This window comes from Akebia trifoliata, chromosome 3 (genome assembly GCF_017979445.1).
Source record: "Akebia trifoliata isolate Shusen 1 chromosome 3, ASM1797944v1, whole genome shotgun sequence".
NCBI classification, from domain to species: Eukaryota; Viridiplantae; Streptophyta; class Magnoliopsida; order Ranunculales; family Lardizabalaceae; genus Akebia; species Akebia trifoliata.
This window is the reverse complement of record NC_141377.1, coordinates 47,404,390-47,415,859: the sequence shown is the minus strand read 5'-3', so window position 1 is coordinate 47,415,859 and position 11,470 is coordinate 47,404,390. Positions and strand designations below refer to the sequence as shown.

General features: G+C 36.5%; 2 protein-coding genes across 2 annotated transcripts; one reads left to right on the top strand and one right to left on the bottom strand.

The window, feature by feature from the left end:
* Positions 1–200: 200 nt before the first annotated feature.
* Positions 201–1,830, bottom strand: LOC147407477 (putative methyltransferase At1g29790). Its single transcript, XM_086436064.1, has one exon. It carries the CDS (start codon positions 1,746–1,748, stop codon positions 495–497), a length of 1,254 nt encoding a protein of 417 aa, XP_086292190.1. The 5' UTR covers positions 1,749–1,830; the 3' UTR covers positions 201–494.
* Positions 1,831–4,776: 2,946 nt separating this feature from the next.
* On the top strand, positions 4,777–11,135 carry MSRA5 (Peptide methionine sulfoxide reductase family protein). Its single transcript, XM_086436063.1, has 4 exons — positions 4,777–5,219; positions 9,517–9,629; positions 9,722–9,866; positions 10,732–11,135. Exons 1-4 carry the CDS (start codon positions 4,929–4,931, stop codon positions 10,927–10,929), a joined length of 747 nt encoding a protein of 248 aa, XP_086292189.1. The 5' UTR covers positions 4,777–4,928; the 3' UTR covers positions 10,930–11,135.
* Positions 11,136–11,470: the final 335 nt, after the last annotated feature.

Here is an 11,470-nt window from a genome sequence, read left to right as displayed (position 1 = left end):
AGAACCTACAGAGGTTTATCAAATGAAAAGGGTTACTTAAATAACGAGAGGCACAGCTATACTTCAAAATACTGGGAAGCTTCATAAATCCAAGAGCACATTTTTTTATCATACTTCAACAAGATTGATAATGTTCTTACTTCCAAATTTCCAAGTAAATCTATCTTTTATAAACATGAAACCACAAGACACACCAGGTATTATCATCAAAGAGATTGTAATCTTGAGGTGAATTTCTTGTTTCTATTCATCTTTCATATGAAACAGATTACTGGTACAACACCCCCCACTTACAGAACCTAAATTATAGCTACCTGACTTCTATCCTACACTGCCGGTTCGCAGTAAGGAAAAGAAACAACCAACCCATCACTTATTTGACATAGGAAAGAAATTCCACGCAGATGTAAAAGCAATAAATTCACACAAATTCGTGTGAACAAAGATAGAAATCACAACAGAATTTGTATTGTACCTCTAAAAGCTCTTGGAGATCATACTCTCACCGGCTTCTGAAGAACAGACGACAAGTAAACCTGAGACTTCCCTGACCCAGCAGCATCAACCTTCTCTCCCACAACCCATTTCAGTTTCTTGTAACCGAACCGCTCAATCAATTGTGTTACACTCCTTTTCTGCTCCTCATTGACACAATGAAAGTTGTCCAACCAAAACAACCCCCCAGCCCTCAAAACCCGATCGATGTCAAACATCAAGAACTCCATTTTCTCTGGATTGCCCATATCCCACAACCCGTTAGCCGCATGAACCAGATCGAAGACATTGTTGTAGAACGGGAGCCTATGATCTAAACTTAAGAACATTGGGAACAGCCCTCTTGCAGCAATGAATTCGTTAAATGGCGCATCAACATTCAACGTGGAAGTCACCATAGTCACATTCCTCTCTGCCATCCTAGCAGCCAAGCTTCCAGACCCACCACCAATATCAATCCCAATTCTAATTCCTCCACTCCCCAAAGCCAAAACATCGTCAACAAGAAAATCATTCTTGCTTTTGGCCTTAACATACCTATGTTTCTCAGTGCCATTAACCAAATCAAAGCAACCAACACAATCTCTACCAATTTTCTTACTATTTAAGCAATCAAAATTCTTGCAACCAAGCCCACTCCAAGTAACAATTTTATCACTAATTGGTCTCCATAGAGAAAAAGGAAAAGGGATGAGACCCGCCTTAGGGATCGACTTCGCAAAGCATCGTCTCCTCGGTAACGGCTCGCATCCTTTGAGAATCAGCTTCTGTGCAAGGCTCCAATCATCAGGACAAGCTCCACCCTTTTTGTAATTCATGTAGTGGGATAATATGTCGATCGATTTCTCGCAAGAATGGCCAACCGAAGCGACCATTTCTGTGATCCCACTTCTTGAATCTTTCCCTAAAGGCAGTGGGTGGTGGTGTAGGAAACGTTTTAGCTCATTTGGGATATTGGGTTTTGAGATGTCGATGCTTTCGTAGCCAAGAAGCTCTTTTTCCATCTGGGCAAGCTGTTTTTGTGAAGAATCGATTTCTCTGAGAATAAGAGAGACTTGTTGAGAGATGAGAGACATGTTCTTGTGTGTGAAGTGGATTGGATGGTTGTTTGGGGAGGATGTGAAGGCGTAGAGAGCGAAGAGATTGGTTGTGAGAACAGAGAAGAGCATGAGTAGATTAAGCGCTGAAGAACACAGGGTTGCCCTTCTAAACCTGGCGGTTCCATCTCCAATTTTTAGAGAAACAGAGCCCATCTTTGCTCTGCAACGAGAGAGAGAGAGAGAGAGAGTTATGGACAACTGGAGATAGCAAGTGGTAGAATGGTTGAACTAGGAAGTGAGTGAGTGAGTGAGTGAGAGAACTAATAAGATTAAACATGGGGAAGTCTTAGCTGTTGATCACACATACCTGTTAGCTGTAGTTTAAAGCCAAGTATTGCCACGTGTAATTATGTTCTGGCCTAACTAGCTTGTTTTGTTGACCCATAACTTTGGTGGACCTTAAAGGCCGCACACTGAAACAGAGGAAATATCATCATTTCATGGGTCCCACTAAGAAATCACATCAGGTGGTCGCCTGGTCTCACAAAGTTGACTTGATCTGACTGACCTAGTGGTGGGACCAAAACTACTCGGATGTGCTGAAAGTTAGGTTGGAAGATGGATTCTTATCGTCCACTCGTTGGACCACAAGACGCTCGTGAATCTCAAGCAGGATGTATTGAAAGTCAAATGTAATGTAATATTTTATGACTAAAAACAAATCAACTTCAATGTCATGTTGTCTTTTCTTCTTTATTTATGTCTAATTAATAAATAATTAAAGGGGTGGGCCCGTCTGATCTCTTATTGTCCATGCTTAGACAAATAAAGTAATCATGGAGTAAATATATGATGATCTTATAATTATGGAAAGGTTCAACCATACAATAACCCAACTATTGTATCTCTAGAAACTTTCTCTGGATCAATCCCGAGGATCTGATAGATTAGTTAGTACTAAAACAATAAGATAGAGAGTTGAGATTCGGAATAAAGATCAAACAATACTCGATCAATACCAGTCGTATAACAAATATTTGATGTTAAGAAAAATGAGTGTTAAGTTGTTGAACCAATGCCATAACGTACTAAAAATAGAAAAAATGATTGGTTAGCGATGTGAAAATTGCGAGAGAAAATATCTCAACGGCTGTCATGCTTGGCTTATCACATGTGATGCCATGTCATTGGTTCATCAGCTTAGGATCATTTTTTTATTAATAATAAATCAAAAGACCTTGTTATAGTGTTTGAAATTATGTCAGAGATCAAATATTTGCAATTGCATGGGATTTTATTACATTTTGATTGTATATGGTCATAGATGAACGATCAAGTTTGAGAGTGGACATTTGTTATTAATGAATGAATGTCTATGGCACAAAAACAGAACCATGAGTGAAAGACATTAGGATCTCTATACAAAATGCTGAAGACTTATCTTCGTTGCCTTCCCTCTCTCTCTCCCCGCCTACCCAAAAAGTATTAAATGAATCCGTTCGATGACCTCTTTTTAAATTCATTCAGAACAAATCAAAAGTAATTTGTCAAGTGAATTCATTATTTTATTTTGTATTCTATTATCGATTAAGGTGCATTTTGAGAAAGGAGTGTCAATGCTTAAATGCAATGGATAAAATGATCAATATGTGTGATTTTTTGTGGTATATTGGGGGCACAGTATTAAATTCCGACATATTTTCAATAAAGTATACTGAAATAGTTTCATTTTCACAAGTTTTGAAACGAAATTTAACCAACAATTTCTTTATGTAATATTTCGGTAGAAATCACTATTTATTTCACGAAATATTTCAATAAATAGTGAATTTCAATTGAAGTTGTCGATTTTTAAGTACAAAAATGCAATATTTCGATGAATAGTAAATTTCAATTGAAATTTTTTCTTTTTTGAAATAAAAAAAACTTATAATTATTTCTAGAAAGAATTGGTATATTACACATAGTATTTGCTAATAAAAATTACATAAAATCTCCATCTGTTAGTATAAATGAATTATGATTAGTTATACATATATTCTAAGCATAAGTATGTCTATATAAGCAAGCATAGAATCAACCATGTGTTCAATTAGTTAGATACATTAACAATTTATTCATACATATTCAAAAAATAAAAGAAATATAATAACACATGAATGCAATACTTAATAGTTTATTCATTTAATGTCTTACATATTAAGTTGTATGTAGTTAATGTAATATTATTGTTCTTATTTGTCAACTTCTCAATTCATGTGTGTATGTGTAGTAAACTGTTGTTGATATTCAATTTCTCAATTTATAGGGTAGTTTATTGTATTTTGATGACTTACTGAATATGTTTTAATACCTATTTTATCATTTCTTACAGGGTTAATGAAAATTTCATTAATATTTATGTCATTTCAAAAAATTGTATTCACTTCCACGTTTATCAAAATATTTTCATTTTCAAACTAAGTTGAATCAAAATTTAACACCTTAATTGGAGGTGGACCAAAGGTTTCATACATCAATGGCCCCCCTCCCCTCAAAAAAGGTATCAAAATTAGAGGTGCAAGTTGATTCAGTTTGAGGCCAAATTGAAATTGAGCAAACATAGCTCGGTTCAACTAAATTAGAACAAGAACCAAACCAGCATGTCATGGGAGCCAAACCAACCCAAATCAAACTTAGGTTGATTTGGTTCGGTTAGGTTCTATTGGTTGCAAATATTTTATAAATTATAAATAGAAGTTACATGTTTTTAATAGAAAAACAAAACATCAAATTTCATACAATAAATCATTAATTTATGTATAAAAAGTTATTAATTTACCCATGATGAAATCTTTAATCTATGTCTTAACTCCGAAAATAATTCATAAATATATTAATATATATACATATTTATTTATTACATAAGGGTTTGATTCTATTTTACATTGAATCAAATCAAATCACCCCAAAACTATCGGTTTCGTTTGATTCTCGGTTTCAACAAAATCAAATTTCACCATAATATGCAGCAATTTGTATAGAGTTGTGGTTTTCGGCCGCCCCCTCTGTCATATGCTCCTTATCGTGGTATGGGTTAGAACCACAGATATTTTTCATCGATATACACAACAACACATCTCCATAAATATCTCCAATTGTGTATCTTAAGAAAAAGATTAATGGTTATAGCACATTCCACGTCAGGGACGTATGGGAGCGTATGTCGGAGGGGGTGTCCGGAAACCATTATTCATTTGTATAACATGCGCAATATATTACAGCACTCCCCCGTCTAAAGTGCGCCACAATCATTCTGAACATTTACCTGAAAAACGAACCTGGTCCTGGTCTCCTCCTCATCCCTCCCTCCCTCCCAGTGTTTCGCTTTCTCAGACAAACCAACAACGAAAGATGAAGAAGCCACCTAAGAGTTATCTCTTCCTCCTTCTTTTAGGGTTTCTTATTTTGATCCTTTTAATGGCGGATGGAGCTCTCAGTATCAGATATCTTGATCGGATCTCGAATGATCCAACAACGAATCAACCTTTGAAAATCGCAGTTTTCGCTCTTGGTAGCTTCTGGAGATCTGAAGCTGTGTTCGGATGCTTGAATGGTGTTGTACGGACCACTGCTGGGTACGCTGGAGGAGCTAAAATCAATCCAGAGTTCAGAAACTTGGGATATCATGCTGAATCTGTTCAGGTTTCAATTTCTCATTCGGTTCTCTTAGAAATTTCTTGATTCGAGATGGTTTTGAATATTTTGATACTAAAATTATGGAGAAATAGAGAATTTTTCTTTCTTTTTGTGTAGGCATTTGAGATTTGTGGAAGATTAGTCGAATTGGGATAAATCTTTATGGTCTCTCTAGGGATTAGAATAAATAAAATCTATCCACCTTTGCTATTCCTGATCTTGATCGTCATCCAAACCTTATTCCTAAAATTTGGATTCTGTTGAATTAGCCCTATTCCTCCATTCAATTTTGACAAATTCCGTGCCTTCTGGTATTGCAACTATCTTTGTTTCCCATAATTGTCAGACCAAAACATTAATTAAACAACAAAAGTGGACACATTGGATTTCGATAGGATATCTATGCTTTTGTATGCATGTAGGTGTGCTTGTGTGTATAATGTTACACAATTGATCGAGTTTCTTTGAGTACACATGATTGGAATTATGTTAATTCGAATATTTTCAAAGACATGCTGCGCGTTAGACTGGACTTATGCTAATGCAAAAGAAAATGTCCTTGATAGTATATGTGCATCATCTCCATTGCCCATGGTTCGCTCTTATCTGCTAAGATGGAATCCACAAAATCGTGAGTGGTGGATGATTTCAGAACAGCTTTATTCTCTAGAAGGAAATGGCTGCGTTGACTTGGTTTTGTTGGGTACTGATTCAAGTGACTTAAGATTCACTTTGTAATGTGTTCAGACTCTTCCTTATCTAAAAGATGTAAAACCAAGTCTACTTTTAATATAGCATAAAAACTTTGTCGATTTGGATGAGTAAAATTGGACCTGGCGAGTTGACATTATTTTAACTCTGCTTAAGATTGGTAGAATTGCACTCTTAAGACTTTTAAACCTTGGTTCTCAAAGTCATAATCTGTTCAAAGGGGGAAGTGTCCACTTTCTGCTCCAAGAGGAGCTGTGGAGCACAGAATGCATTGGCTGGAAGATCTTGCTTGATGCTTCTGCCTGTTGGCCTCCCCTTCACTAGAAACTATTTTTATCAAAATATTCATGGTGCCATACATATGTTCTGGATTATATATATACACTCGAGTACTTCAAGCTTGTTTGTTATATTGGGTTTTTGTCCGTATCAAAGCTTTATTACCTATTTTTCACTCTCTTGTAGTTCATTCTTTAGGGGGGAATATGTCGTGGGAAAGATTGTGCTCCTTACATGAGAACTGGAGTATTTGATTGTTTCCTATGCTGATAATCTTCCAATGTTTGGTGGCTGTATGATACTTCTTTCTGGCATTGTGCTAGATGTAGAAGCTCCAGAATTACTATGTTAAATTTTGTAGACTTTTTATTCTGTTATTGGTGTAAGTGATACTCTTGTGTTTCTTGAAGTTATGCAATGTATAGTTGTTTTCTAGTATGGTGTGGTTACATGGTTGGAAGATGCAATCTCCACCCTGAATATTTATCTTCTCACGTTCTCCTTCTTCTGTTTGGGGAATTTCAGTTCATGCACAAAAAACTCTGTTGTAATAAGCCCTTTGTTCCTCATTTTTCAAAGCTTTCAAGGAGACTGGAACCACCAAAAGGAGTCTCTTAAGAACTCTGAGAGTGTTGGGTTCAAACTTCTGAAAATACTTCTTTAACTAAGCTAATAGGTACATCAATAAAGAGCTTTAAGGAACTAAAATCATTGAATCTAACACTGCTTGGAAACTTAAGAATCAAATCTGGAAATCCACCTGTTTATGTTCCAATGAACCTAAGACTTCTGATATTCACCTTAAAATTATGATGTAATAATTCCTTGAGAAAAAGAAAATGTTTATTCAATACGCTTCATCAAAACCAAAGCTCATCACTATCAAACTCTTACCCCGAAGATTTGGGATTGGCCATCAAGACCAAATCTACCAATGTGATTACTTGGTTCTCAATATTTTCATAGTCCTTTGTGGACCTTATAGCTCGTGATGCATTGCATCTTTGTTCAATGAGAAGATAGTATGTTCGTTATTTCTATGTTTGGGTTCTTAGATTCTTTTAGTGGGAAGTACTTGATTACTTGATTAATGCAAATGGATGGATCATGTGCCAGTCTTCTCCCTATCAAACTTATTGTGAAGAATTGGCTATTAATCTAGAATCTAAGAACCCAAGCATCGAAATACTAAACCCAAATACAATCCCCTAGTTTTCACAACCAACCGGCCCTAATCCTGAAACCTAAACCTAAGTCTAGCAAGTCCTAACCTAATCAGACTAACCCAAACATCCTTAATCCCAATAGATTTCACCATCAACAAACATAGACAGGATTGATCTAGCATCACCATTGCAACTTGCAAGGTGTTCGCAGGAAACAATGTATAGTAATGATTTTCCAGGTAGATGAGTTGGTTGGACTTGATTGACTGAACCTGCATACTAACTTTATGGTACTCTTGACCCACTTATTATGCATAAAATGCAAGTCATTTCATTTGTTTAAAGAAATGCTTCTCATGTGTTCGGTTGATTGCTCTCAACACCTTTTGGTGTTGATTTTAACAAAGCCGATTCAAGTTTGGCTATGATCACAATGAACCTAGTCAGATGAAGGTTGAGATTTTATCTATTTATTTTGATTGTAATCATGCTCTTGCCAGTGGCATAGATTGTATATACTCTCGCCGATTAAGGAAAATTCTGCGCTCCACGAAAAAACATAGGGGGTCGTCCCTGGACTTAAGGAAGGAAAAACAAAAAGTGCCCCTATGACTCTGGTTCTAGTGAAAGCGATGAAAGTATAGCTGTGCTCCAGTTTTTCGGGTAAAAGTTCTACGGTGAAGAGCCCGGTCAAGGCAACCCTATTAAAGAGAACATTCGGGACATCAAAGCCGATGCGATGGTAATCTCGTCCTTAGTTGCCGAATCTAATGGAGGTTTCAATCCGACAGATCAACCCTGAAACTGACCTGCAGCACAGCGCCCATTCGCTTCGTGAGCAGGAAGGCAACGGAGTTCAATTCATGAGACCGCAGTGGAGTGGAGCAGCTGTGACACGAAGTTCCTAGCTCTAAACCCTCCCACCCGATAAAGGAATGGAATTTCAAGTAGTCGTTTACATGTAAAAGCTTTCTTGTCTTCACTGATTAGTATTTAGTTTGGCCTAAGATTATCTTCTATATATTCTCTGATGGAAACCTACTTTCTTGATGAGTAATTCTAGTACCTATCTGCATTATGATTGGCTCTGCTTGGGAAATCTAGACATTCAACTGCGACAGTTAAGTAATAGCCTTCGTAATATTACATTACATTTTCTATTCAAAACTAATTTTAAATATAAATTCGAATTTCTTTTTGAAACACACATTTGGGGTGTTATTTAGTATCATCTATGGGTCCCACTCTTATATCATAAAGATATAACATTACTGTTTTAACGGTTGCAACGGTATTGCAAGGAATCTTACACTGTTATAATGGTCCCCTTCAAACCTTGGTTTCATCTATGGCATTTTGCTGGATTATTTGGTTGCTGCATGAGGAAGTATGGTTGTTAATTTTGGAGTTGCAGCTAAATGATGCAAACTGCAAAAAAAAAATTCCAGGTTGCTATGATGGTTATCAGTTAATCCTTCATCTTAGAAGTGAAGATCGCTGGTCCTCCATCTATGTTTAAATGTGTAATTGACTTGGGATGCGTCCTCCGTGTTTTGGACTGTTGGAGAAACAATCATATAATCCTTGCATGGTTTTCATATGATAGTGGCTTACATGCAGTGTGTGTCTAATGTGACTTAGTGGATGGTAGAAGCCCAGGACCAGCAAATATGATTGATTAATTTCTATTGTTTCTGAATGAAGTCAGCTAGTCATCAGCTTTGATGATCTAAACCTTGCAAATATGGCTGTTTTTTTATTCTTTCAAGATGCAAGTTTTCTGTTTTAAATAGTAATTTGATTCTTCAGCATGTTCCCACATTTTTTTGAATGCCATATATGTAGGCCTACTTCTCTTTTCCATTTTCATTATAACATTGGTGTAAGTCCCATTCCATTTTGAGGATATCCCTTATTCTATGAGGAAGGCAACTCCCTCTTGAGACCCCTTCCTATTTGCTCCTACTCTTTTCTGCTTCTTTTGTTTGATTGATTGGGTACAACTTGTCCCAATTCCTAATAAGGGGTTTTAAAAGATATATTGCTTGCTTTCTTGTCTTCGCTTGCACATTATTCTTCTTTCTATTTTATAGTTTCTGCATTTGATGCGAACCTTTGCATTCTATGATTTTGTGAGTGTTGTGCAGATCGAGTATGATCCCAAATTGATTAGTTTCAAGCAACTTTTGGATGTCTTCTGGTCTAGTCATGATCCTAGACAAGTATTTGGCCAAGGCCCTGATGTTGGTAACCAGTACAGGTAATAACTATCCCTTAAGACCTAAAGCCACAAAAAAAAAAAAAAATTCATTCCAACCCTGTACATATAAGTAAGGTGTGCTGCATTGGTAGGTCAATAATCTTCACGAATGGAACTGAAGAGGTGAGGTTGGCTGCTGCTAGTAAAGAAAGGGAACAGACAAAATCAAGGGGTAATATCGTGACTACACAAATTCAACAATTGGGAAATTTCTATCCTGCAGAGACTGAACATCAGGTACAGTGTTGTAGATAAAGATTTCCCTTTTTTCTTGTAAGCTTATGGTTTTGTAATCAAATTTACCTATATGACTTGGTGTGGTGTAAATTTTGTGTGAGTCGTACTAGAAATCTAATATCTCAAAAATAGATCTTGTAGCGTGACTAGGACACAAATCAAATCTTGGAAGTCTCTAAGATTGTTTCCAGGCTCAAAGGATTTTGTGATTACTCACTGAATTCTTAACTGATACAGCCCAAACATTGGCCCACATGGGGTGAAGTAAATGACATTGGAAAATGGAGATTGTTGGACATAGGTTAATATTTGGAAAATGGGAAGGTTAGTTTAAGAGTTTTGGGGTTCCAAGTTAAATTAGTTATGTTTAATACCTAGGTTATAGTTTCTTATGGGTTTTCAGTTATTCTCTAAATAACAGTTACTAGGTTAGAGATGGGTAGAGTTAATTTAGTCTACCTTTTGTTGTTAAACATTACTTCAAAGTTCAAAGCATAAAAAAAAGCTATATATAGGGCTGGAAATTTGGAGAAAAAAACTAGAGTTTGAAGAGAATTTTAGTTCTTTCTTGTGGAAAGATTCTTCCTCCCCTGGATAATCCCCTAATCAATTGAGTGACTCCTGAACTAGGTTAGTGATTCCCTAAACCCTTTGGGTCTGAGCGACTCCCCAAACTATCCCATATATCCTATATATATATATATATATATATATATATATATATATATATATTTTGTAAGGATCTTCAGATCACATTTTGCAACCGGCAACATCTATAGGAAATCTATTTTTCTTGTTTCTTGAGTCCTAAAAAACCCACTCAGCATCATTATTAATCAACTCATATATTTTTCAAATTTGGCAGAAATTTGGGCTCAAGCGAAATCCATTTCTCCTCCAGCTGATCGGAAACCTGCCAGAAGAGGAGCTTGCAATGTCAAGCCTGGCAGCAAAACTAAATGGCTATGCAGCAGAGCTTTGTCCCCCGAATATCCAAAATCAGATTGATGCAAAGATAAGTGACATTCTTAAAAAAGGTTGGCCCATCTTGAAGGAATTGTAGTTGCGAGTGGTAACATTTAGATCAATATAATCCTTGCTTGGGAATTGAGAGAATGATTCAGCTGTGAGTGCATTGCTGTTGTTACAAGCTGGGAGAAGGAAGAAAGCAAAGATGTCATTTGAATCATTGTTGTATCTAATTCTCCTCTCCTGTGTTCACTAATGAGGTAGTTCTAGCTATATATTGATTAATGAGTTTCGCTGAAATGAAGATCTGTCTAGTACGTCATTATGGGTAACCTCAAGAGTGTTAAATAACAGAATTTGTCCCCTACAAAGCCAGGATTTTGGCACACGGCAGCTAATGTGCAATCTCTCAAGTGGTTCCAAAAAACGACACCAAGTAATTCCATTTTGGCAAGAAGACTCCATACCAGTTTGAAATCTGACCACAGATTATTCCTGTCAGCGCACAGTTTGCAATCCAGAGTTGAGATTGTTCCCCCTTACAAACTCTTGAAATAAAAACAAACCAAGACTTTTGGGCAGAAACCAGAATTCATTAACTTGGAACATTCCGTTCCACAGCTGAGAAAGGTAGG